Source organism: Carassius gibelio, chromosome A16 (assembly GCF_023724105.1).
Source record: "Carassius gibelio isolate Cgi1373 ecotype wild population from Czech Republic chromosome A16, carGib1.2-hapl.c, whole genome shotgun sequence".
NCBI classification, from domain to species: Eukaryota; Metazoa; Chordata; class Actinopteri; order Cypriniformes; family Cyprinidae; genus Carassius; species Carassius gibelio.
In genome coordinates, this window is record NC_068386.1 from 13090809 (window position 1) to 13116699 (window position 25891).

Genomic DNA, 25891 nt, shown 5'->3' on the forward strand with positions numbered 1-25891 from the left:
TGAGAAACAGAAAGTGCTAATTTATATCATGATAGCGTCAGAACAGTTTAAGTTTACCAAATTAGGTTTAAATATTTAAATGTTATAGTTTGTAATGAATGGTTTAAACTACACATGACCACGTGTAGACAGCTACCTCTAGTGTTAACAGCTGTATTATTCTATTGAATAAATAAAACATCACAAGATAAAAAAATGATGTTATGATATTAACTACAAATGGTACTATTGCTGCAAAACTATTATTGCAAAGCAACAAACATTTACTAGACATTTACCCAGTTGCTTTACTTTTTCAGAGCCATCATGTCAGATGAAGTCAACATCTTTATGGATCCTTTCCTCAAAATCTACACAAATCCTGAACAGATAGAAGTAGCCGATAACCTCACTGAATCCTTTCATGAGGAAATTGTGTTGAAAGAGCAACAGAGAAACACAGAATTGTTGGAGTCCCTAGGAATCATCCAATCAAAAATTATTAAAACTATGGAGAACCAACCAGAGAAACCCAAACAAAGTAGTTCACTGAACATTGTTGAATCAAAACTTAATGACGTGAAGGAAAGAGAGAGGCTGAGAGAAAAGAAACAGAGTGATAAAGAAAAGCAAGCGGAGAAAGAAGTGAGACGTATAACAAATGAAACAACTGTAGATCAGTCAGAAAAAGCTGAAGTGTGTAGTTTTGACATGAAACTGATGGAAGAATGTCTTGAGGTCCAAAATGAGCAAACTGAGGCTGAGCAATCATGTGAAGTGACCATGGGAAAACAACACGTGAAGGCTATTGATAAAGAGGAACAAAAAGAACAGAAATGTTCAGTTCGAGGAGACATCAGTTCCTGTAACGAGGAAGCAAAGGAAATAATTGAGTGTGGAAAAGCTACAGGCAATCTCAAAACAAAACAACCTGACAGTGTCGAAACAGACCATTTTCAAGAGCCACGTGATGCTTTAATGGAGAAAGATATTTTGGCAGAAAAACTCAGAAAGACTAATCTCAGTGAACCGTTAAATAAAGTTAACCCTAAAGAGGAACATGTGGCGGTTATGATACAGAACCAAGAATTGCTCAGTGGAGCAGTGTGTCCAGATGCAAAGAAGTCACAAGACGACACAGATAATGTGTTTCAGTATAAAGAAGAGAAGAGGGAAAGTATAGACACAGCGACTAAAAAGCAAGAAGACGAGCATGTATATGAAGTGCCTGATGTTTTGCTCACTAGTTCTGCGGAATATCTGAATGTAACAGATAGTGTTAAAGAACAATTCAAGAAACTGGACAACGTCACACTTCACATTGCTGTTACAGGATCGACTGGAGCAGGAAAATCCAGCTTTATCAATGCAATACGAGGTCTTCAACCCGATGATGTCAATGCAGCTCCCACGGGAGTGATTGAGACTACACTGACATCGACAGTGTACGCACATCCTACAATGCCCAATGTCAAATTATGGGATCTGCCAGGGACCGGGAGTCCCAAATTTAAAGCTAAAAAATATCTAAAGGATGTGAAACTTGACACCTTTGACTTCTTCATCATCATCTCCTCAGAGAGATTCAAAGAAAATGACATCATGCTGGCTAAAGCAATTAAAGAGAAGAAGAAATTGTTCTACTTCCTCCGCTCAAAGCTTGACAATGACATTCAAGCGGAATCGCAAAGGAAAGACTTTGATGAGCAGAAGGTTCTCTCCCAAATTCGTGAGGACTGCCAAAGAAACCTGAAGAATATGGATAACCCAGAAATTTTCCTGATCTCCTCATTTGAATTGCACAAATATGATTTTCAAACCCTCATCGACACACTAGAGAAGCAACTACCTGCTCACAAGAGAGATGCTTTGATTTTGTCTTTGCCAGTATACTCCTCCAAGATTCTGGAGCAAAAAACTGAATTGTTTATGAAGCAAACCTGGTCAGCAGCTATCGCTTCTGGTTCTATTGCTGTGGCTCCAGTGCCTGGTCTTTCCATGGCTTGTGATGCTGCCATTTTGCTGGCTTTCTTCACCAAGTGTTACTATGCATTTGGCCTGGATGATGAAGCAATAGATAAGCTGTCGGTGAGGGTCAACAATCCATCGCTAAAATCTGTGAGAAAGTCACCTCTAGTGGTCGCTATTGGGCAAAAGAAACTCAGTAATAATGAGCTATCAGCACTGACAAGTAAGAAAGCAGCTGTTAAATTTGCGTGGAGTATGGTTCCTGTTGTAGGGAGTAAAAAAACAGCGGAAATGTCTTATTCGACAACACTAAACCTTCTGCGAGCAGGAGTTCAGGATCTTGCTGATACAGCCAAAGAAGTGCTGAAAGTGGCGGGTTTGACTGATGTCTACTAAGATCACAGATCGAGATCAGACTCAAAAGGTCATCTCACTGATAATTGTGGTTAAGACATTTTGACATATTGTGTGTATTCACAATCATTCATAGCATACTCTATGTAGGCTATATGCTGTCATCCAAGAAGCTGAGCTGCATGCATCCAATAGGCTATAGCTAACAGTTCTGAATATGTTTCTTTTTCATCTTAAAAATGTATAGATTACTTTTGTTCATTGATTTATTTGCTATGGAGCACAATATACATTTTATGTCTGTGATATGGACTCAGTGTTCATAGGATGTTATTTGTTAGATTCTGTGCTGAGTGTGTGTAGAAACTAGCTTCCACTGCTTGATAGTTTTAAGATGTTCAAGTGTATGTAAATTATTAACAGGAATCTGGTCACAATTAGCTGACAGTTCAATTTTTCATCGTTTTTATTATGTAGACTTTAATGATTTTTGATGATGTATAATGTCTCAGATAATAAAAATTAAATGCTGTATGTAGTTTTTATTGGTTATTGGAGCTGTTAAAACATTAGCAACATTAGCACCCTTTTTAATTTCAAGGCAACAAATATATATTGAGACAGAATTTTTATGTTCTATTTTTTCATCTTTGTTTTATTGACAACTTAGAAAAATCAATAGAGTGTAGCCTAGCACTATGAAGAGTCGAAACACATTTATGATTCTTGTTTTTGCTAATGGAAAAAATAATGTTGCTATTTTTGAAAATACGGCGCGAGCAGTGCTTTTATTGGCTGTTTGGACTGTCACTCATCTTTCGTAAGTTTCGGTTTCCCAACATAGGGGGAGTTCCGTGTTGAGGTGGCGGAAGGCGTGAAGGAATAAGAAAAAGGTTCTTGGACGGTACTACAAGCCATTTTGAGCAGTTTCAGTATGTAGCAGTCGATTTGGATTTTCATTAATATTCATTTGTGGAACTTCTGCAGCGTTTTCTGAAGCATCTCTATAAGCGAAGAGTCACTTTGTTACCACTGCAGGAACCCAGAAATTAAAGTAAGTAACTTTAGGATATAGCCTAATTATTTGTTGTCAGTTGTTTAATTGCTTTATATGACCCTCATCAGTCACCAAGTATATGTAGAATTAAAGGAATTGCTTATTAAATGCAATAACAAAAATAAACGTACACAGAATGCAGGATATTGTATAAAAAAAAAAAAACAATATTTTCGATGTTGTAGACTAATAAAGATGATTGGAGTATTTTTTCACAATAGTTTTAAATTTCGCCTCGTGGATTTGCATAAAAAATACAGTTATTAGTTATATTAGTCATATTTAAAGTAAACGTTTATGATTATGATTCGTCATCTTTTTCATTTAGTAGCTGTATTATCAAACTGTAACCAGACTATTGACTACTGCTATAAATTAACAGCCATATTTTAATACATGTCAGTATTATTTTGTTAATAAAACTAAATATATGTATTTATTAATCAACATGTTATACAGTTGTGTATATATATATATATATATATATATATATATATATATATATATATATATAATTTTGCTGCTAAAGCATATTATGCATGTTACCTGTTTACATAATGTTTGTTTTATGAATATAGAGAGAAATACAATACAGCACTGAACAACGTTAACAGATCTCCACACAACAGGTCAGAATAACACTGCATGTCCATGGCCCCCCTCCTGAAACCTCATGCCACCCCAGGAAAAAATCTCTAGATCCGCCACTGGCCCTGCCTCTTTAATTACTGAGCACGTCGTTTCCCTTGACGAGCACTCCACAGACGCATCGCGTCACACCCACTGCAGGCTTGTCAGTAGATCACAAGTGTGCTGATAGCGCTGAAGTGAACTAACCCTGGAACATAACCTGCTCCAGAGCAGTTACTTAGGTCCAGGATTTTATACTTGGGGTGGCAACGAGGGGGAATGAGCAGAAATGAGGGGTGGCAAATATAGATCAGTGTTTGTACTCCTCATATATTCTATATACCAGTGTGGGGGAGTAACTAGTTACATGTGATGGAATTACGTAATTTAATTACATAATAAATGTAACACTTACATTTATTATGTAATTACATTTACGTAATTCCATCACATGTAACTAGTTACTCCCCCACACTGGTATATAGTATATAGTACTGGTATACAGTTACTGAGAAAAAAAAGTGTAATTAAAGTTACTTCTGAAAATGTTAACAATTACAAAGAGGGTTACATTTGATTTTTTTTTCACACAAACACGCACATACATTTAATTGATTTATTTCTTAATTGCATTGACTTTTCTAAAACACGAGGCACCAATGTTTCAGGAGTTTAGTACACAGAATAAGATGCATGCTTATTCAATAACTGTTTTATTTCCTATTTGGGTTTATGCGTATGCTTAAAGGAACAGTTTTTTCCTCCCCAAGGTATTGTTAGATGCCAGTGTTTCCTGTCATAGCTGCAAAAAGATTTGATTTAAAAACAGTATCAAAGCTATCAAACTATTTCTGATTTTGATTTTAAACCTGTATTTAACCAGAATCAGATTGATCTCAAAGTAAAAATAGGTGCTTTAGTCTGATTTTTTGTGGCTGTGGTTTTAAATCAAATGATTGTAGGCTAATCTTAATTTAAGTGATGAAGGCCAATAATCAGTGTTGATACTGTAAGGTTAACCCTTCCTGCTTTAAATGTTTCAAAATGATTAACAGTTGTAAATATTTTAAATTTAAAAAAAGTTATCAAAAAGTAATTAAATGTAATTTGTTCCCCCTTGGCTAGGGGTGTGTGATATGATAAAAATATAATTTTTTTTTTTTTTTTTTTATAAATATCATGATTTCATCCTGATTCTTTGTCAAGTTGTTTTTTCTATTTTGCAAGCTTTTTGAGCATCACAGCCAAATCATTTGCCTATTATAAAGCCTTTTATTTTTAACAAAATATGAAAAAGTGTGGCAGATATTTAGGCCAAAGTGCATGGGTAAACATAGAAATCTTTGTCATTATTTTATTGTTGTTTTTAAAAAATTAGTACAAAGATACACATTACAAATACAGATATTATACAAATAAAGTGTTTTATTTTCAGGTACAATATGTGTATTAAGCAGGAGCATTAAAAAATCTAATGAACAAATATAAAAATAAAACACTATATACACTGATTTTATTGAGTGATTTTTCTCTGTGTGTTTGGTGTTTTTTATTAACATTTAAGGAATAATTCACCCAAAAATTTAAATAGAGAAAAAAACCTTAATGAATTTCCTTCTTCAGCTAAACATAAAGGCTATTTTGAAGAAGGTGGAAAACCATAGTATTGTTTTTCCTACTATCAAAGTCAATGTGGACCAGCAATTGTTTGGTTACACAGACTCTTCAAAATATCTTCTTTTGTGTTCAGCACAATAAAGAAGTTAATATAGGTTTTGGACAACATGTGAGTTAGGGGTGCTCCGATCACGATCGGCCGATCGTTATGCGCATCTCGTCTGTAAAGCCGGTTCTCTAATCAGCGGTTAATTCCATCAGGTGCGTGATTTCACATAGAGCAACTGTTACTACACAGAGCCGTTGTTAATAGAGTAGATGCGCAAATCCACTTCATTTTGAGCGTTTTTTGGCGCATCTTCTCACTGATTAGAGAACCGGCTTTACTGAGGAGATGCGCATAACGATCGGGCCGATCGTGATCGGGGCACCCCTAATGTGAGTGAATAAACAATGACAGAAATAAAATTTTTAGGGTGAACTATCCCTTTAAGTATAGTGGCAGCATGTACAGTACTGTCTCTTTAAGACCTGTACGCATCTAATATACAGACATGCATCCATTTCTCTCAGTTGTTTACTTTCATTTTAGACATATCCAACCGAGTCCATACATAAAAAGTTAGGATTATACTGTCGCAAAGTTACTTAAACCATGCAATGATTTATACCGATTATATTATATTATGTTTTTTTTTTGTTTTTTACAGTAAAGAATTTAACAGGGCAAAATGACAGAAGATTCTTCTGCTGACTTATACTTCTCCCAAGCTTTGGAGAGACTGGGAGAATGTGACGCAAATCTAGCTGTTGCAAAGGCTAAAGAAAAACTGGACGGTCTTGATAGTGTGACTCTGAATATTGCAGTGGCTGGGGAAACAGGAGCAGGAAAGTCTGCATTCATCAATGCATTTCGAGGTCTGGATGATGATGATGACAATTCTGCACCAACTGGAATAACTGAAACAACAAAGCAAGCCACCATGTATACCCATCCCTCAAAGTCAAATGTCCGACTGTGGGACCTGCCAGGGACTGGCATGCCTAATTTCAAGGCTAACAATTTCCTCAAGGAAGTGAAATTTGAGACTTATGATTTATTCATCATCATTTCCTCTGAGAGGTTCAAGGAAAATGATGTCTTTCTGGCCAAGGAGATTGAAAAAAAGCAGAAGAGGTTTTATTTTGTCCGGACCAAGATTGACAATGACATCCGGTCAGTGGCAAAGACAAGAAATTTCGATGAGCAGAAGGTACTTTGCACAATTAGAGAGGACTGTCGCAGAAATGTGAAGGAGCTGGGAAACCCCAAGGTGTTCCTGATTTCCTCTTATGACTTGGGAAAATATGACTTCCATGACCTGGTAGATACCCTAGAGTCAGAGCTTATAGAAAACAAGAGATTTGCTCTGGTCCAGTCTGTGCCTGTGTGCTCTCTGGCTATGCTAGAGAAGAAAAAAGCGTTTATGGAGAAGTTGATTTGGCTTGCAGGAGTAGCCTCAGGTCTGGGAGCCATTGTCCCTGTTCCTTTATTACCTGTGGTCATTGACAAGATGGTATTGACGACCTTTATTGTACAATGTCATTACGCTCTGGGTTTGAATGAGAATTCACTCATCGTACTGTCTGAGAGAACGAACAAGCCTCTTTCACAGCTGAAATCAGCTATTAAGTCTCCTTTAGCATTAGCAGTAGTAGACAAACTGAGAATTATGCCTCGTACATCCGTGGTAAAACCAATGAAAAGCTTAGAAGAACTGCTTGATGCTAAACTTCTGGTAACAAATTTTGTGAATGCGTCCAAGGCCTTCAATGCAACATGCGCTGTCTTGCGTGGAGCACTAAATGACATGATAAATGACATGAGACAGGTTCTTCAAGCTGCAGGTTTGAATGAATAAAATGAAGCTGCAAAGAGATGTTTACCAAAATGTTAACCCAAATTACGTCAGAACATTAAAACAGAGTTTATTGGCCATACTTTTGCACTGTAGAGTTAAATGGTTGGAAAGAAATCTTATACTGAATATTTTATAATAGTGCATGTTAAATGAAATGGAATATGTAGAATAATAATCATTTATGAAAACAAATTGGGTATAATTTATGACTTGTACTGTTTAAGGAAACTTGGGACTCTGGTGGTCTGTGCAAAAAATTCTCACAATTGAGACTAATCTCATTGTAATGATCAACTTATTTTACAATGTATACAATGGCTTTGGCCAAAGGTTCGGAAACTCTTAATATTACCGTTTTCTAATATATATTTTCTGTATATTAATTATTTTAATTTTTTTGTTATGTGAATTTGCTTTAAGCATATTGTCAGTGAAGTTTCTTTTACTGAAACAAATGATACTGAATGACATTGACTTTCAGGATTTACTAGTTGTACTGTATGTCTATTACTACTGTATATCCAGGCTTGAAGAGATTTGCATTCATTATTGACATTATTAACATTATGTTAATAAAAATGTAAAACGTTTTCTTGTCATTATTTTTTTTTATTAACAAATATTTATGATTGTCAGCCATTAGTATTATTTTTTGTTTCATGGTGCTACCTAATGATATTTAAACTCATTTAGGATATTAAACTGTTTAATTGTTAGAGGTACTGGTTTAGTCATAGAAAGCAGAAGGGTGTGTGAATTCTTTTTTTAATCTGACAGAAAAAAAAAAGCCCAACCTTTTCTTTGACAGATTTATTTTTGGACCTATTATCAGTTTAATGACGCATTTGAACTTTATGAAGGTTTTTGAAAATAAGTAAGCTGTGACTAAGCTGTTGAGTTGGGTGTCACAGTAATAGATTAGTTCACTTCACTTCACAGATTCCTGGCACAGAGTCACAAAGAATTTGTTTGTGTTGCTCCCCATAACAACAGAAGACATTTTGGTTGACCTGGAATGAGGACATGGCGTAAACTACTAACCACTTAATTAATATGGTTTCACTAAAAGTATTTCTATGATTTTTAGGTCCCCTGAAATACAAACATACCGTATACTATGTTACAGTATAGCCTACCTACAGCCCATTTCAAACTGTTTTTTTTTTTTTTTTTATGGTTTGCATAACAACAGATGAAGCATGGCATTTTTTTCATAAACATTTTATTAAACAAGAAATCTTAACTGTGAAATGATCTGAGAATCTGCAGTTATTACAAGCATTCACTAAAATAGTATATTGAGGTCAACAGTTCACATATTTTTACTGCAGACCAACTTCTACAAATAATTTTCTGTTTCCCAACTGAATATCTTTTTTTTTCATTAATTAGGACTATTAAAATATGGTACTGTACCTCTCTAGCATTTTATTCATGCTTCAAAATCATCTTATCTGTCACAGACAGAATTATACAGCATATTAAACAATCAAACATTATTTGCTTAATCAATAAATATATTATTGCACACCCGTTTTAAACAGAAGTTATATTAGTATGCTTAAATATTTAATTGTAAATTAAACTGAAATCAAGTCATTTTAAAGCAGTTTACTGCTGCAATCTATCTTAAACTTCTATGTTTTATTAAGTATTATTTATGTCCCTTTACTGTGTTTGCTATATAATGTGCAAAAGCACTTGTCCTGACAGTGTTGAGGTCACTGGAGAGTGCACTTTCCAAAGCTACAAAGTCAAATGCACACCTGTCTAGGCTGTTGATGAGAAAAATCTGTTCTTCAGGAAGTTTTCCCATCTGAAGCTCCTGGGTAAATTGTGCCCGAAGCCCATCAAGTATCTCAGTTTCATCACAGCACAACTCACTTTGAGTCTGTAAATGATAGTCTACTTTGGTCTGGACTAAGAGGTAATGCTTCCTTATTTCTTCAACTGCTTTAGCTAGTTTTAAATGGCGAGCTTTCTGCCAGTCTGATACTATGATGATAAAGAAGTCATAACAATTCAGGACTTCTTTCATTTCATTAATCGAGTAATCCATGACTCCCTCTATGCCAGATATGTCCCAGAACCGTACATCTGGGTATCTCAGACTCATTGCTGGGTTGCTGATGGACGCTGAAGCTGCACCACACTCTTCATTCTCCAGCCCAATTAAGGCATTTACAAAAGTGGATGCTCCAGAGCCTGTCTCACCCAAAACTGCAACATCTAGCTGAAAGTGACTCAAAGCCTGCAGTACAACACTGACTTTCGCAGCTCCAAAACCTGTGTGCTTATACATATTTTGCAATGTTGTTATGTCCTCAGCTTGAAGTTTCCTAGTCTGTTGGATGTGATTTGTAGCATACCTAAAGTAATAGATAAATATAAAATGGCATGAGTGTTAGGGGGAATGACTTTACATTCATTGTTTGCCCTCTCTATTATTACTATTTTTCTTCAGAAATACATTCAATATATCAATCATAAATGCAACCATTTAAATAGACCTCAGCTATGGTATTACAATGTTCTTATTTTCGGAGTTAAAATTAACTGTGACATTTAATTTGGGGTATAAAATCCAAAATGTACAAAATGTCATAATTCATGACTTTAGCAACTTTAAATTGACCTATATTCAAGGTGTAATGAAATCGGTTTACTTTACTAAACATGACAGGTTCAAAATCATTTCATGTTTTCTAGAAAATGGTACAAAAGTTTTAAATGCAATGGATTTCTAAGTATTAAAAATGTTCTACAGTTTCAAACAATCATTTATTTAACAGTGCATACTTACCTAGCTTTTATCCATCCTCCATTTAAAATATTGTCTAGGAAACTTGAAAATACCTCTACTTTGAGTTGAGAAACCTCATCCTTAAGAGTGTCTGTGAGCTTCTGTAACTCATAATTTTGTGTGTCAATGGCTGACACTAGGAACACATGTGGGTCCAGTTTCTTCTCCTTCAGATATTTCTTACAGTCCCGTCTCATTTGATCTAATACATGCATTTCAGAGAATTTGTTTTTCCTTCTCTGGGATCGTATTTCGTTATCGATTTTTGTTCTAATTAAATAATACGGCTTCTTTTGTTGCTCGATTTCATCAACCAGCAGCATGTTGTTTTCTCTGACTCTCTCTGATATCACAACCATGAACATGTCATATAGCTCAAAGTTCATTGTCTTTACATAACTCTTGGATCCAAAGGAAGGGGTTCCCATCCCAGGAAGATCCCACAGTCTGACGTGTGGGAGATTTGGATGCAGATACATGGTTGCTTCCTTTGTGGTTTCCACAGCTCCAGTTGGAGCAGCTCCTGCATCATCAGGATTCAATCCGAGGAACGCATTGATAAGAGAGGACTTTCCTGCACCAGACTCTCCAGTCACAGCGATATCGATCTTAAAACAGTCAAAGACTTCCAAAAGAGACATAAGCTGGTGGGGAATTTTCTCAGGGCTTTCAGAAGCAAACACATTCTTGATTTCGTAGAAATAATCCTCTTGTATTTTTGCTGGTAAAAACCTACAGAAAACAGAACACTCTGTCAACACTTTATGCTGTATCCTTTTACATAACAGCATTCCATCATGGCCTTTTTATGAAGTTGGAGGACTAGTGAACTAGGCCTACTGTAAAAATTAAAAATACAAGAGACACTTTGGGTTCCTCTGGGGAAATCTCGCGACACTCTTTTGAAGGTGCCTCAAATATCACTGTGTGTGTTATATTTATGAGGAATTAATCTGAGAAAGCCGTAATTGTTTTTTAAACGGTTAAAACATATCGCTTTCTCGCCGTTCCACTGCACTGCGATTTTATATTTTTAGATAGGCTAAACATGAGCAACACATATAGCCGACACTTGCATCTCTTCTAGCTGCTTTTTAAGACATTTTAAGATGCCGTGTCTAATTAGACTATTTAAGACGTTTAAGCGCAAAACTGCGTTGTTCTTGGAGAGACTGCCAAATAAATCCACTCACCTGTCCATTGCGCTGATCTTATTTTGGTTTCAGTTTCAAAGTAACGTAATCGAAAGTAACCTATGCGATAATGCTCAAAACGCATTTACAAAACTAACATTGTCATAATTAGGCTTTCTTCACAGTCTGATTTTAAAAACTGTCAATCTTACGAACACGACCCCGTTTTTCAGGCCAAATAGCAAATGTAAACACGATTTCACTTGAAGTCCGTAGGAGAAGGAAATGACGTTGTGAAAGCAAATGGCTTACAGTGGCAGTGGCAAGATAGAGATTCTAAATATGGGCCCTTTTTAGATTTATTTATTTATTTTATTTTAAGTGATATTAACACTGTTGGGTTTTAAATGCACAGGATTAACCCCTATTGAAATATGCATCCTCTTTATGAATCATATAAACATAACAACATGGTAAATAACAACAATACAGGTACCAGTACTGGTGGCTTTTATTTTTCCTGTCTTTCTCGTTTCCGTTGGCTTAATTTCTTACAGCAAGTGTGTTAATGTGTGTAAAATAGCCTACTATAACTAGCTATCTTCCAAAATAATGTATTGGCAAAATGGGGACAGCAAACAGATGACATGGCTTGAAAGTCAGGTTTAACTTAATCTTGGCACACTTTAACAAATCATGTGAAACCCATTATAAAAGAATGAAGGAAACAAGAAGAATGCATTTAGGTGAATCCCAACCAACCCTAAACAAACAGAAGTACTCCAGTATTTTGACACAAATTGAATTCTGGCTCAATCCAGCAGAGAGCAGCAGAGACAAGTCAGAGATCATTAACAAGAAGGCTCAAAAACAACGGTTTTCAGAGATTTTCTAGGTAGTACAAATATTAAATATCAATGGATGTTTGTTTGAATTCTTTTACTAAATGCAAAACTGTAAATCTGCAAACTGTTACTGTTATGTAATGTGCCATTTTTAGTTAATTTTTTTTCTTTGGTTTGGTCTGAGTGGACTGAAATTACTTGCATGCTTCCATCTTATTTAGTGTTAAGCAAACCAGTCTGCTGTTTGTTTTATTTATTTATTTGTATTCACTGTGGTCTGTCAAAACACAGATCTTGTTCTCTAAAAATTTAGGAGGCATGAGGTAGAATTTAAAATGTGTTAAAAAAAAGTGTGAGCAGTAAAATGCATATCACATATGTTTCTGATATCACACAATTGCTTTGTCTGGCCAATATACTTTACAGTTTGATTCAGAAGTGAATTTTGCTGTCAGGATGAAGTGTTTCCTTCCATATCCCCATGATTATAACTTCCTAAGGGAAATGCTGAATCCGCCAAAGCTCTGTCATGATCTTCTTCTTCCTTGTTCCTTCTTTTCGCTTTCCTCTTCATTTTTACACTTTCTGGAGGCCCTTCACAAGACACCCCACCTACACAGACAGGAAATAATGTTTCATCAGATATGATCTGTGTGCCGTTTCAAGCCCTGCCACCAGATGTCAGTACAACCGCAGCAAAAGTAATGTTTGGCTGTTTCTCAAGGGTTCAACAGAACGTATCGCAAGTATTCTTATGATATTTAATGAATAAAAAATATCACAGTTATGATAAGCATACAAGAAGTGAATGAAAGTCAGTTATGATACCCACTGAGTCTGACATTTGGCAGAGAGGAGGGACGGAAGTCTTCCAAAAGTTCCTCACTTCTGAATCCAGTTGGACAGTAAAGAAGCAGAAAAAGTATAGCAGAAATAGACATAATTATTTTTATCTTTTATTAACTTTTTAATGTGTCAAACATCTGACTATAGCTACAGTAACCCCAAAACATATCGGACAATTAAGGCTTTCTGAAAATGTGAGAATTGTAAATATGAAACCAAGTGGCATCTGAAAGCAACTATCATGATAGCTGACTTCACATTGTTTTTTTTTTGTTTTTTTTTGGTTGATGCATGATCACACAGGCGTCCAAACAGAGGATCTAATGCAAATGTATTCATGCATTATTGCCGAATGCTTGTAAGGATAATCTTACCCATGTGTACTATGTTGTAAACATATTATTCAGAACATTTCTTACCTATCTGAGGAAGTTTGTCTTAGCATGTTTTCTGACCAGGAACTGGGTTTGACTTTCTGCGGTAAGAACATGATAACTGATTCTCAAGATTACAGTTACACTGAATTCACTTACTAACCACTGAGGACCATGCACTTAACAAAAATAGCATTATTTATTTCATTATTAGGTTACCAAATGATCTAAAAACAGCACATATAAATAGATCTAGATAGATAGTCTAGATCCAAGCTAGACTGGCTGACCTGTGTGCCTGTGCTCAAGGATCTGGAGGGTGGTTTTGGAGATGGACAAGGGGAGAGTGAATGTCTTTTGGGAGGAAGGGGAGGAAGTGACAGACTGGAATGGGGAACTTGATACTCCTCCTGAGAAATCTGAAATAGTGAGAAAGGAATGAGAATAAACACTCATTAACGTCAGAGAGGAATAAAGAATTGCACACATTCAGAACAACAGATAAACCTACCTTACATTCACATTTATTGCATAAGCAGACATTTTTCATAGCAAAGCAACTGCCAAATAACGGACAATTGAGAATACAAAATATAATCGAGAAAATAAAAAAATTGTGTAATGCAGCATGAAATTGATCATGCAGCCTAGTCTGAACTGAACAAATACTGAACTGACTTGAGCTAAATAATGACACATAATAAAGCTACTAATCTGAATACTGTTCATAGCTGAGTTTTCTTTTTCTTCTTCATAAGTGATTCTGCTATTTTCCTGTTTAGCTCTGTGAAGCTGCTTTGACACAGGATGTATTGTTTAAAGAGCTATAGAAACAAAGGTGGCTTGACTTGACTAAATGCTCGATGTGGATAAGTGTTAATTCTGGGATGCACCATATTTAAAACTGCAGCAATAGGGGATACCCCAAATATTATTTTCATATCATGGCTACTAACAGATAAATGCTCAATATTATGATTTTGTTTAAATAAATAAAAACACAAAGGTTAAAACGTGAAAATGTAAAACGTTAAAATCATTATAAATGCTACAAGTGAATTTAGGCATCACAACATTTACATTAATAGTTTTTTTTTTTTTTTTTACTAAACATAACATTTAACAGTGTTTTAAAAATTAACTTTAAGTGAGCATGAGGTGGTGACAAAGTTAATCTAAATGTTAAAACTGGAAATTAGCATTTACAATGAAATATAGTATACACATATTGATCTCTAATGTTAGCTGATATCTAATATAGTATAGATATATTATGCATTCCTGGTTTAACGAACTATAATCTAGACATTACACTGCAGTAGTATTCTATCAATAGGGTACCCTACACACAAGAGTAAAATCTCATAAAGTGTTCAATAAACCTAAGACAATGTCAATCATAAAATGTGGATCAGATTGGCAAGAAAAGGTTTCCTGATTCCAAAATTACATACTCTCACCTTTTTCATACAAGCCAGTTTTTTCATCACCAGCTCTATATCCACGTGATCCTCCTCCTCATCTTCGTCTTCCTCCTCTTCCTCCTTCCCCCCTGCCCTCCTGTCTCTGGTTGGCAGGTAAGGCTCAATGAGGATGGACTCTGTGCCTCTGATGTCACAGCGGCAGTAGGGGCATGTGTGCCCATCTGACTTCTGCATATCAGAGGGAGTGACACAACTTTCAACACACAAATTCACATACTCATTCAATGCATTGGGTACTGAAACCATGCACTCCCAAGGGCATCCTTCCCCTGCACATCATACCACAAGAAAGATTAGCTTATCTTATGACATCTTATGCTAGTTGCACTAGTCTTTTGAATGTGTTACATTGTAAGATGCAGAGTTGCAGAAATGCATCACATCCTCTCATTCTCTAGGGTCAGTGTGATCTTAGCATTCAATGAAGTGTGACTTCAGAGAAGTGGAAAATCAGTCACAACGCACACATATGCTTCATCAAACACTGGCAGGAAGCTTGAGCCAAAATGTCTGGTCCTGTTGCATGAAATTGTGGCAAGCATTGTATTTCATGCAGAACTGCTTTCTGAACAACTTTGCTTCATTCAAGTATTTAATTATCAGTTTTTTGTTAATGGTTTATTGTTATTAAAATAATACATTCTAATGAGATATTTTTATGATGTGCACCAACAATGGAAAAACCAAGTAAACATGTATAGTTGTTCTTGATGTGGGTTTGGGTTTGGGGTGTAACCTGACCATAATTGCATGTGAGTGTGAATGTGAGTGTGAATGGGAGATGGTTATAAAGGTCTGAGCACAATAGGAAAACAATATACCTGCCAGCCAGTCAAGCAGCGCTGACACAGAAGATGGCCGCAGGGCTGAATGCGAGTGTCCTTGTCTCGTTCTGTGCAGATTTTGCAGAGCTGAAATGTGCTGCCAATCTCACAGTACAATTCATACTGCTCCTGAAGAGAGAAGTTCAACAAATAAAGGAGAGAGAAAACAATCTGGCATTAGAGGAAAAAAAATGCACTTACATTCAAGAAACAAGCATATTTAAGATATTGAAAAAAAGAAGCAGAGGACCATGTATAGAATAGTGTAATGTTTAAATGAACAATTAAAAATGCAGGCAATAATTGAATTTATAAAAAAATTAGTTTTTTATAAATTATTATTTCTGTTTTTGTTTTAGTTATTTTAATACATCAACTTAACTAAATTAAATGAGATAAAATAAACTTATTTCAGTTAACATTTATTCTGTTTGAATTATAGAAAATATTTTTAATGGTATATATATATATATATATATATATATATATATATATATATATATATATAAAATTATTGTTTATTTATTTTTCGAGTAATTTACTTTTATCTTGACTTTAACTCTCAGTTACCTCAGTGACTTTGATTCGACCCTTGTGAGTTGGACTGCACAGGCTGGTGAGGTCAGGGTTCACATCACGCCCATCAGGGTATAAGTAGCTGCAAATTGATGCATTCCAAATTATGTTAACACTATGACATCAGATTAAATTTCAGCATGTTTTTGTTAACATTTTTCTTGAAAACATATTTGATTATGAACTCACCAGCCCTCACTGAAACCTTGTATGAGTGCTTGGAAGAGAGGTGTATTTTTAGGAATGGTTTGCACGATGCTGCCATCACTGGTCACATGACCAATCGCCCACTGACCCATTTGTGTGCAACTGAGACGAAAGATGTAGCTGTGGGGAGAGCCAGTAAGAGTCCAGATCTAAACCACTGTAATTCTGTAAGTTTAAACCTAGATAAGCAAACTGTAATATTTTAGTTTCTTTACTCTTTTTGTTAGTTACATGGTTAGTTCTTTTTAGCCCTGCAAAGTCTGGTGTATGTCTTACCTGCCAGGACGATGTCTGTAGTGCTCTAGTCGGACCCGGACCTGGTCATAGGTGAGAAACGCCATGTATCCTGGGTGAGTTACTGCTAAATGATTCCAGTTTCTTAACAAAGTTGACCAGGGCTGAAGAATAGAAGATTAAATACCTTATTGCAAAAAAAAAAAAAAAAAAAAAAAAAGCAAGCAAAGGAATGACAGGACCAGGAGCTTATGTTTTACTGCTGCACTTTCCATGAATACAGTACAAAATAAGGTGTTTTCTTTTCGTGTTAGATTTATTTTATATGATTTAGTATATCAAACAAATCTAGCAAGTCTCACAAAAATGACTAAATTCATAGAATGTGTCTGCTACTTAAAAAAAAAATAAATAAATAAAAAACATTTGTCATGTGAGACACTAAAAATATTATAGGTGATATCTAACAAAAGTTCTCTTCAAGCATAGGATACCTGAAAAAGCCTGGTGAATATATCGAACTCAAAGATGGATATGTGATCATTACAAGTGAGATCAACCGTGGACTTCAAAGCCATGGCCTCCATTCCCTCTTCAAAGCTATGAACCCTCTTCAGCTGCTGTTTAAAAATGTTCCACTGCACTATACAGCTGAGAGAGAGAGAGAGAGAGAGAGAGAGAGAGAGAGAGAGCTGTGTGTGTTTGGGGGGAGACTGTTAAATTATTATTATTATTTTTTTAGGGTTTTGTGAAGTGACGTGACAAACAGCCAAGTATGGAGACCGTTATCAGAATTCACGCTCTGCATTTAACCCATCCAAAGTGCACACACACATACACAGCAGTGGACACACACACCTTGAACACACACCCGGAGCAGTGGGCAGCCATTTATGCTACGGCACCCAGGGAGCAGTTGGGGGTCCAGTGCCTTGCTCAAGGGCACCTCAGTTGTGGCATTGCCGGTGTCCTGACATTTTATCCTACCCTGTCAGATTTTCCTACCCGTGTTTACTGCACACATGCACATCAATATCGTGCCTTTTTCTCATGCTAAACAACAATATTTAATGTATCTGCATTACGGTAAGGGTAGGTTTAGGGTTGGGGTAGGTGTAGACTTTAATAAAAACGCAATCTAACTGGTAGAAAAGAATATTTATTGTTGGTTTCCTTTAACTTTTACAGTACTGCAAATACAGTAATTATGTGTTATATGCGTGGTTGTAGCTAGAAGGGAATACTAGCTACAACCACGAATATAACACATTATTACTGTATTTGCAGTACTGTAAAAGTATGTTTAGGGTTGTGGTAGGTGTAGACGTTAATAAACCATAACTTTACAGTAACCTTTTTCGTTGTCGAATTGTACTACCCACTGTTTTCGTGGGAGGTAGGAAAATCTGACAGTGTAGGACAAATCGACAGAACACCGGCCCAAGACTTGAACCCACAAGCATAGTGTTAGGAGTCAAACTCTCTAACCACTAGGCCACAACTTCCCGTTTACATTTTCAATACACAAAAAGAAGAAAAGAAATCATACTTGTGTCCAAAGGCTTTCCTCCAAAAGTCTTTGGCCTCTGTCTTTGTAATTCTGTAAGTATCGCCCTGAAATCGTCCCCCAGGAAACAAAGCTTGTAGTTCATTCAACATGTGGCTGAAGAGGAGTGACAACTTAGTAAGATTTCTCCTGAAAAAGTAAACAAACATTTAAAAAATAATAATAATAATGATAATTATATATATATATATATATATATATATATATATATATATATATATATATATATATATATATATATATATATATATATATATGTGTGTGTGTGTGTGTGTGTGTGTGTGTGTGTGTGTTGCAAAAAAATATTACCCAGGCATATATTATAAGATAAAACAGTCCCACTTTATATTAGGTGGCCTTAACTAATATGTACTTACATAAAAAAATAAGTACAATGTACTTATTGTGTTCATATTGTACTGTAAAGCACTTTTGCTGCTGTTGAGGTGGGATAGGGGTAAGGTTAGGGTGAGGGTTGGAGGTATGGGTAAGTTTAAGGGTGGGTTAAGGTGTAAAGTATGGGTCAACAGTGTAATTATAAATGTAACTACAGAAATTAAATACAGATGTAATTACATGTCGTTTTTTTTTTAATAGAAGTACAATGTAAAAACATGTATGTACACAATAACTACATTGTACTAAATTATTAATTAAAATGTAAGTACATAGTAGTTAAGGCCACTTAATATAAAGTGGGTCCGATAAAACATTTTCGTCTGTATATAAAGTGGGTAGTAAAGTGCACAGAAGATCTGTGGTGCTTGTTTTCTGATTTGTGTTCATATGACAATTGTTTGTTCATGTGTGATATAATCATGTCAACAAGTTGCACAAACATACACTCAAAAAGAAGCAAAAAGCTGGCATAAGCACAATGCACTCTAACTTGTAGAAACAGGAAGTAGAACTTTGATGCATCCTGTCCTGCGTGTGTGTGGTGGAGCTGACAGAATTTTCCATTACTAATTGATCAGGAAGAGGTTGGCATGGTGGTATCAGCATCCTCTACACAGCACAGCACATCTCATCTTAATCTCTTGCCAATAAATCTGCAATCTGATTTAATCTTTATATTCATTCTAAATGCAGTGAAAATAAATACCATAATTTATATAAAAAAAGTACACAACAGGGCAGATGCAATATGCATTGTATTTAAAAATGATGCAGTGAGTATCCAGTAAGGGATGTTTGAAGAAACCAATGCTTCATCTTTTTATTGATATATAATAATGACTAAAGTGTATTTTTGATGTTGTAAATAAGATTATGTTCCACAAGAAAATACTATTTCAGTTTTTCTACTTAAACATTTCATGTTCAATTCAACATATTACTTGCTTTTTCTCTGTAATTTATTGTAAAAATTCACTATCAATTTTAGATTGAGAACAGTTTTACCAGCAATATCTTGTTCCCATTTCTTGATACTGTTAATAATGTTTGACTGTGGCTTACTGTGTTGAGATGCATATGCATTTGACCAACCGTGTCTTGTATGCAACAGTTTTTTCCACTCAGACAATATGACTGCTTTGTTTCTACTTTTATCTCTAGTAGCTTCGCCACAAAGCCCTCATTTTGTCTTACCTTTTCTCTGAACAGCGCCTCAGAAGCCTAAAGTTTCCTTTAGTCATGCTCTTAATTTTTCCCCCACATACTGTCCTGTCCACTAACCTCTAACCATGTTGACATGGTTTTATTGTTCCCCAGCAGTCACAATAGTATAGGTGAAATGAGCTACATTTACCCACATGTACTGTATTAGGTTTGTGTGATGATTCCGTTCTATCTTATAGTGAATAAATTAAATGAATTACTCACAGGAGAGATCAAATATTTCATGCTGTTCAGATTATGTATATATTTTGTCAGCATATCAAACGTGTATACAGAGTGTGCATACATTCACACATAATTGTACTGCTTGGTTTCTTTCAGATGTTTTCTCAACACTAAAGGTCCAGTTGTGACATGCTGTGTGAAATATGGCATACATCACAGCTCAAGTGGAAATAAAAAAAAATAATAAGGTTGTGACTTGAAGGCCCTGCTCTTCAGCTTCACACTGAAGAGAATGTAAAACAATTTGCTGACATTGCGAACAAGCCTTTTATGTACTGTCACTTGGAGATAAATGAGGAGTAGACCAAATATTATCTATACGTCTCAGGTTATTCTCAGATTTGATGTATTATTTGAGGAGCATATTTCACTCTATCATTTTGCCATGCATAACTAAAAGAATAATAATACTAATAAAGTTAAGTTTTATGATCAGGAAGTAAACAGAACGGCCACTGCTGTGCCGAAACATAACATTAAACTGCTGGCCTCCAGTGCCAGAGGAAAGTTTCCTCCATTTCCATGATAATGCTGCACTATACACACTGCTCATTAGTAGTCACAGCATAGCAGAAACTTTGTCAAGCATCACAACAAAGTCTTAATAGGGACTGCTATGTTTGGTTTCTAAAGATGGAAAACAAGCCGTTTTATCAGTCAGGTAGTTGGTAAGGTTTAGGAATTTTTTTAACCAGGATCATTTTTTCCCTTGCAAAACTGATCCAGATCTTTATGTGGTTGTGGACATGTCAGGATTTATATTTGCATTCTTTTGGCAGACTTTTTTTTTGCTAAACATCCCTTACGAAAGGAAAATATATTTACCAATATATTTCTTAAAATATATTGTGATATATTGTAATATGTTATTTTCCCTTTTAATTTTCTAATATTTTATATATTTGAATAAATTTAATAATATATTGATGATACATATATTATATAATATATTGCAAAATATACAAATGATTGCCGCTTTCAATATATTGCACTTTATATTGGAAAAAATAAATATATATAAGAATATATGCCTAATATATTACATGATATTTTCCAATATACTGCAATATATTTTTGTTTCATAAAGGATTCTACATATTGGTACAAGTAGCATGCAGTTTTTGAACTTTATCAGTGTGGTCATTTCATTTGATGACCAAATTTGAATACTTTTCCACCACTACTTCAATAGTTTTAATACTGTTTGTGTTTTTGCACCTTCTTGATGGGCTTTTTTAAAATGAGATAAAACCATTACAATAACCACAGAACCAATATAAGACTTGAATTAAAGTAGCACTGACATTTAAAGATTCTTCAAAGTTGGGGGAACATAATAGTGCTGCTCTATTGAAGAAACGTGTTAACCACTTTAATTGACACCCACACACAAATATATATTTATATATACATACACACAGACACACATTCACATAAAAGCGAGTGACTCGAGTGTCATTAATGCAGATATCCAATTTCTTGCATGTAACTCTTGATGATCGGTTGAGACTTGAGTTTACGGAAAGCGTCATTTTTAGCAGCGCTATGAATGAAAATATGAAAATCTCTATATAAACATACACCCACTTACATACAAAATGTATTATTACATTAGTTTTAAAATGTGTTTATCTATGGTTACACTTTGTTTTGATAATTCAGACATTATACAAACTATAAGTAACTAAATGTCAACTAACTCAATAATTTGCAACTACATGTCAAAAAAACCTTTAGAGAACTGGTAGACTGTTAGGTTAGGGTCAGGGTTAGACTGATATGTATTTGCGTATACGTTACTTGTTGTCAACAGAATATCTGTTAGGAAACCATTAAAAACACTTATGATACATATGTTTGTGTGTGTGTGCGTGTATGCGTTTTTGTGTGTGACCATTTTAGGATTATGTATTAATCTATTATATAAAATCTATTATAAAAATATAATATATTTAAAGGTTTTCTTTGATAGAACTGCCTAAAACAAACAGGATTAATCTGCTTTATTACCTATATACCTTCTGTCTTTTTTTTTCTTAATTTTTTATATCATTCAGTCATCTCAACTCTGATCATCTCCGAGATGTTTGAATATATCCACCTGAAGAACACACATACTGAGTCCAGTACATTGACTAAAACCGACCTCTGCGCTGTTTGGTTTTCTCTTACCTGTAGCTTGATGTCTCTTCAAACATCCTCTCCTTGCCCTCCTTGAACAGCAGCACAGCTCGATCTGCCTTGTCCAGCAAGTGTCGAATATGGATCCTCAGATAATCACCCTCGTCACTTCGTGGCACGGCCATCACGGACCCCCTGTAGGGAGCCCATACTTCTGTCAGGTGGATGGTGGTCTCCGACACTAGTTCGGGAAGGTACGGCGGGCTGCTTTTAAGACCAAGTCTGGGGTCAGTGCTCAGTCTATGAAGTTTGTCGAGTCTCCTGAGAACTTTGTCAAGAAGCTTACGGTCCGCGCTGGTGGGGGGCTGGGACATGGATTGAGAAGTGTCAGGAGTTTGACTCGAACGTCTAGCTGTTGCCATGATTGGTGAGATATATCCAATGTGCCACACGTGGAGTGCTAGTTAAGATTCAGACATGTGTCTGAATCAACAGTCATCTAAAATAGCGTTGAAACCAATCACTTCCTTCTCTTTCACCTCTGCAGCTATAACTTATCAAACAGTCAGATACAATAACAAGTGGTTAATTTGTGTCCCCATTATTCTCTGAAAAGAAGTCTATTTTTAGGTAGCGTGATTTATCTGAAAACCACTTCCCCAGTTACTCTGTCTTGTTATCACTGGTAATGATATGATGTAAAACAGCAGTTCAAACGTAGCTGTAACTGTGATGATTTCAGAATGAAGAGTCATCTTACCACTCCAAAACTCTGTTCAATAATCCAGTTAACAATCCTTGTGTGCGAAGAAGTGATGAGCGATGTTTGTCGTCATTGCCACATGCATTTCACAAATACATTCCTCACTAGCAGAACAAGAAAAGCTTACCTACCCAAACAACACAGGTGCAACACCTGAACTATGCAGGTTTGGTTTCACTAAAAAAAAAAAAAAAAAAAAAAAATTAAAAAATGCTACTGCTCCGTAGATAATATGTGCAAAGATCTAGTCATGTGTCCTTTTGCCATGTCTTCATTGTAAAGACTGCTCACAAGCAAAGAGAAACCCAAAACCATGACACCAAAAATACTCCAAATACTAACGCTTTGCTCTCAGATCTACTAGCCTCCAGGTCCTACCATCACTCCACCCATACAGACATTTGGTGCTCTCGCTCAGCCTTTTTCTCTCTCATCCATTTGGTTTCTCTCAGTCCGTCTGATTGTATCTCCGTGTCCTAAATTTTGAAGAGGCACTTACGCTCATGCTGGTTAAGGACAGGAACTCAACTGCAGCCATGCACCTCTCTTTCTCCCTCTCTCTCTCTCTCTCTCTGATCAGTTTCCGGGTAGCTGAGAGGCAGACAAACGGGTTTGTTTTCTTTGTGTGTGAGAGTGTGCCGAGCAGCATGGACTGTGTGCAGTTGGGACGCTGTTTGAATTGTGGCATATTTGACTGACCATGTGTGAACGACTTCCTGAATACATCACAAATGACTATGGAAAGAGGGAGCAAAGAGTTTCTGAGCTGTAGTAGAGCTGGTCTTAAAGAGACATTTGATTATTATTACACAAATGAATTAATACAAAATGTATATGCATATCATACTGATATGAGATTTCATGCTATAATGTTAAATATATTTCAAATTGAAATTGTATATTTAATATTATAGTTTATGGTAAATGCATTTCAATTAAAAAACATTAAAATAAATAAATAAATAAATAAATAAATAAACAACAAACCAAAATGATAACTGAAAGTGACATACAGCCAAGTATGGTGACCCATACTCAGAATTCATGCTCTGCATTTAACTCATCCAAAGTGCACACACTTTTAGTGACTTGTGTGTGTGTGTGTGTGTGTGTGTGTGGGAGAGAGAGAGAGAGAGAGAGAGAGAGAGAGAGACAGAGAGATGGTCACACAGTGGAGTCAGTTAACTGTCAGTGGCTTGTGTACTGTAACACATACAAGCTTCAACACTGTATCTTTCACACCACTATGTTCCCCTTTCAGGGTTGAACTGACGTTAAAACTAAGGACATTATTAACTGTCTTTACATTTATTTTGAAAGATGAAACTCGCGATTATAGGAAGGAGTGTTGTATTTCCAATGGGACACATTTGAAAAAGATGTGGCATAGAGGACTTACAATAATGTACAGAAATTAAAAAATAATGTGTTTTTTTTTAACATTGAAACATGTCAACGTATTATGTTACACCAAATACACAAAATAATCATCTTTAAAAAGGCATCATATGACCCCTTTACACAGAAACAGCTGGTTCTGTGTGGCCCTCTAGTGGATAAATATTTATTAGCATCTGCAACTCCCCACATAGCAAACGGACTTGGCCCACATGTTGCCTCAAGGTGGCACTGCTGGCCTCCTGTCGGCAATGGCATGTACCCTTTCAGCCAGAGCTGGGCCATGTGTGACAGCACGGCGGGGATCCGGCAAACAACATGAGGGCCGATTGTTGATGGGAGGAGTGAGGCCCAGATCAGTCAGGTGATGTGTGGCCCAAATCAGGTAAGATCTAGCCGCATGATAAACAAGATGAATACAATATTGCATGATAATGGTTCACATACATTTTAATGCAGTGTAGTATTGTTAAAATGTAGTCTTTGAAATGGCAAGTCAAAACATAATGAAGCATATCATTTAAAAATTAAGCAAATCAGTCAAGTGCATTAAACTTGCACTTATTTATAATTTTATTAAATTTTATATTATTATTCTTGGTACAAATAATCTTAAAGAAAGAGAAAGAGAGAGAGTATTTAACCGTTATCATGTAATATTTATTTGGTATACTATGGGACACACACAGATCTATAATAGAGAGTGGGGGCACATCCTTTTTATTAGTATGCTGTCATGCACAAGGATTAAATAAAATGATCATGAAAGTATTTTATTTTTATTTAAATCCTGTATCCATTTGATACTTGGTGTGAGGAAAAGATCCAAATTCAAACCACATTCATTGGCGATATGTATCTCCTTCATCTGTAGCTATACAGTTACTATTTAAAAATGTGCCGTTAAGAAGTTTTACAACAAGTTTTACGGCAGCGATATCAAACGCTCATTGGCTCTCGTCGGTTTCGTCAGAGATTGCGACATGCCGTTTTTCCTGTTGAAGCTAGTTTTTAATGAGAAGCGTGCGCCTTGAGGGAGTGGATCGGCATAGTATTTTCAGCATTTAACAACTTAAAGGTCACATTTTTCGTGTTTTTTTTTTTTTAGCTTTGATTGTGTTTACAGTGTGCAATATAACGTGTTCATGTTTCACGTGTTAAAAAACACAGTATTTTTCACACAATTAACTTATCTGTATACCGCTATTTTCATGGTCATAAAAACAGGCTGATGTCTTCCTTGTTCTATAAAGTCCCTCCTTCAGAAATACGTAAGGAGTTCTGATTGTGCCAGCGGTTCCTGTGTTGTGTTTCGACACTAGCTTAGCACCAGTGCCCTCCTGGAAACGCGATTGGGCTAGT

The 25891-nt window shown here is 35.7% G+C and overlaps 3 protein-coding genes across 6 annotated transcripts; 2 read left to right on the forward strand and 1 right to left on the reverse strand.

The window, feature by feature from the left end:
• Positions 1-306: 306 nt before the first annotated feature.
• On the forward strand, positions 307-3001 carry LOC128030201 (interferon-inducible GTPase 5-like). The gene has a single exon (XM_052617677.1). It carries the CDS (start codon positions 307-309, stop codon positions 2341-2343), a length of 2037 nt encoding a protein of 678 aa, XP_052473637.1. The 3' UTR covers positions 2344-3001.
• Positions 3002-3142: 141 nt separating this feature from the next.
• Positions 3143-8096, forward strand: LOC128030670 (interferon-inducible GTPase 5). 2 transcript variants are annotated; one of them, XM_052618476.1, is made up of 3 exons: positions 3143-3355; positions 3937-3987; positions 6316-8096. In XM_052618476.1, the coding sequence occupies exon 3, from the start codon at positions 6337-6339 to the stop codon at positions 7504-7506; it is 1170 nt and encodes a 389-aa protein (XP_052474436.1). In that variant the 5' UTR covers positions 3143-3355; positions 3937-3987; positions 6316-6336; the 3' UTR covers positions 7507-8096. The 2 variants fall into 2 exon arrangements, with proteins under 2 accessions (XP_052474436.1, XP_052474437.1); XM_052618477.1 differs by lacking the exon at positions 3937-3987.
• A 604-nt stretch (positions 8097-8700) lies between these two features.
• Positions 8701-24051, reverse strand: LOC128030669 (E3 ubiquitin-protein ligase CBL). 3 transcript variants are annotated; one of them, XM_052618472.1, is made up of 13 exons: positions 22420-24051; positions 18382-18528; positions 17327-17483; positions 16875-16996; positions 16581-16718; positions 16386-16473; positions 15813-15944; positions 14968-15159; positions 13798-13926; positions 13553-13608; positions 13120-13175; positions 12712-12899; positions 10899-11041 (listed from the first exon to the last, which is right to left on the reverse strand). In XM_052618472.1, exons 1-12 carry the CDS (start codon positions 22788-22790, stop codon positions 12739-12741), a joined length of 1749 nt encoding a protein of 582 aa, XP_052474432.1. In that variant the 5' UTR covers positions 22791-24051; the 3' UTR covers positions 10899-11041; positions 12712-12738. The 3 variants fall into 3 exon arrangements, with proteins under 3 accessions (XP_052474435.1, XP_052474432.1, XP_052474433.1); XM_052618473.1 differs by lacking the exon at positions 10899-11041 and having other exon boundaries at positions 11509-12899; positions 22420-22733; positions 23129-24043; XM_052618475.1 differs by lacking the exons at positions 13120-13175; positions 13553-13608; positions 13798-13926; ... (6 more) ...; positions 18382-18528; positions 22420-24051 and adding an exon at positions 8701-9875 and having other exon boundaries at positions 10310-11041; positions 11503-12738.
• Between the last annotated feature and the right edge of the window lie 1840 nt (positions 24052-25891).

What these genes read in the sequence shown, in the direction of transcription:
- LOC128030670 (XM_052618476.1), top strand. Translation starts at nt 6,337, where the DNA reads ATGACAGAAGATTCTTCTGCTGACTTATACTTCTCCCAAGCTTTGGAG.
- LOC128030201 (XM_052617677.1), top strand. Translation starts at nt 307, where the DNA reads ATGTCAGATGAAGTCAACATCTTTATGGATCCTTTCCTCAAAATCTAC.
- LOC128030669 (XM_052618472.1), bottom strand. Translation starts at nt 22,790, where the DNA reads ATGGCAACAGCTAGACGTTCGAGTCAAACTCCTGACACTTCTCAATCC. An exon ending in AGACAAACTTCCTCAGATAG is followed by an intron (nt 13,176 to 13,552) that starts GTAAGAAATGTT and finishes AACTGGATTCAG; the next exon opens with AAGTGAGGAACTTTTGGAAG. An exon ending in TCTGCCAAATGTCAGACTCA is followed by an intron (nt 12,900 to 13,119) that starts GTGGGTATCATA and finishes CTGTCTGTGTAG; the next exon opens with GTGGGGTGTCTTGTGAAGGG.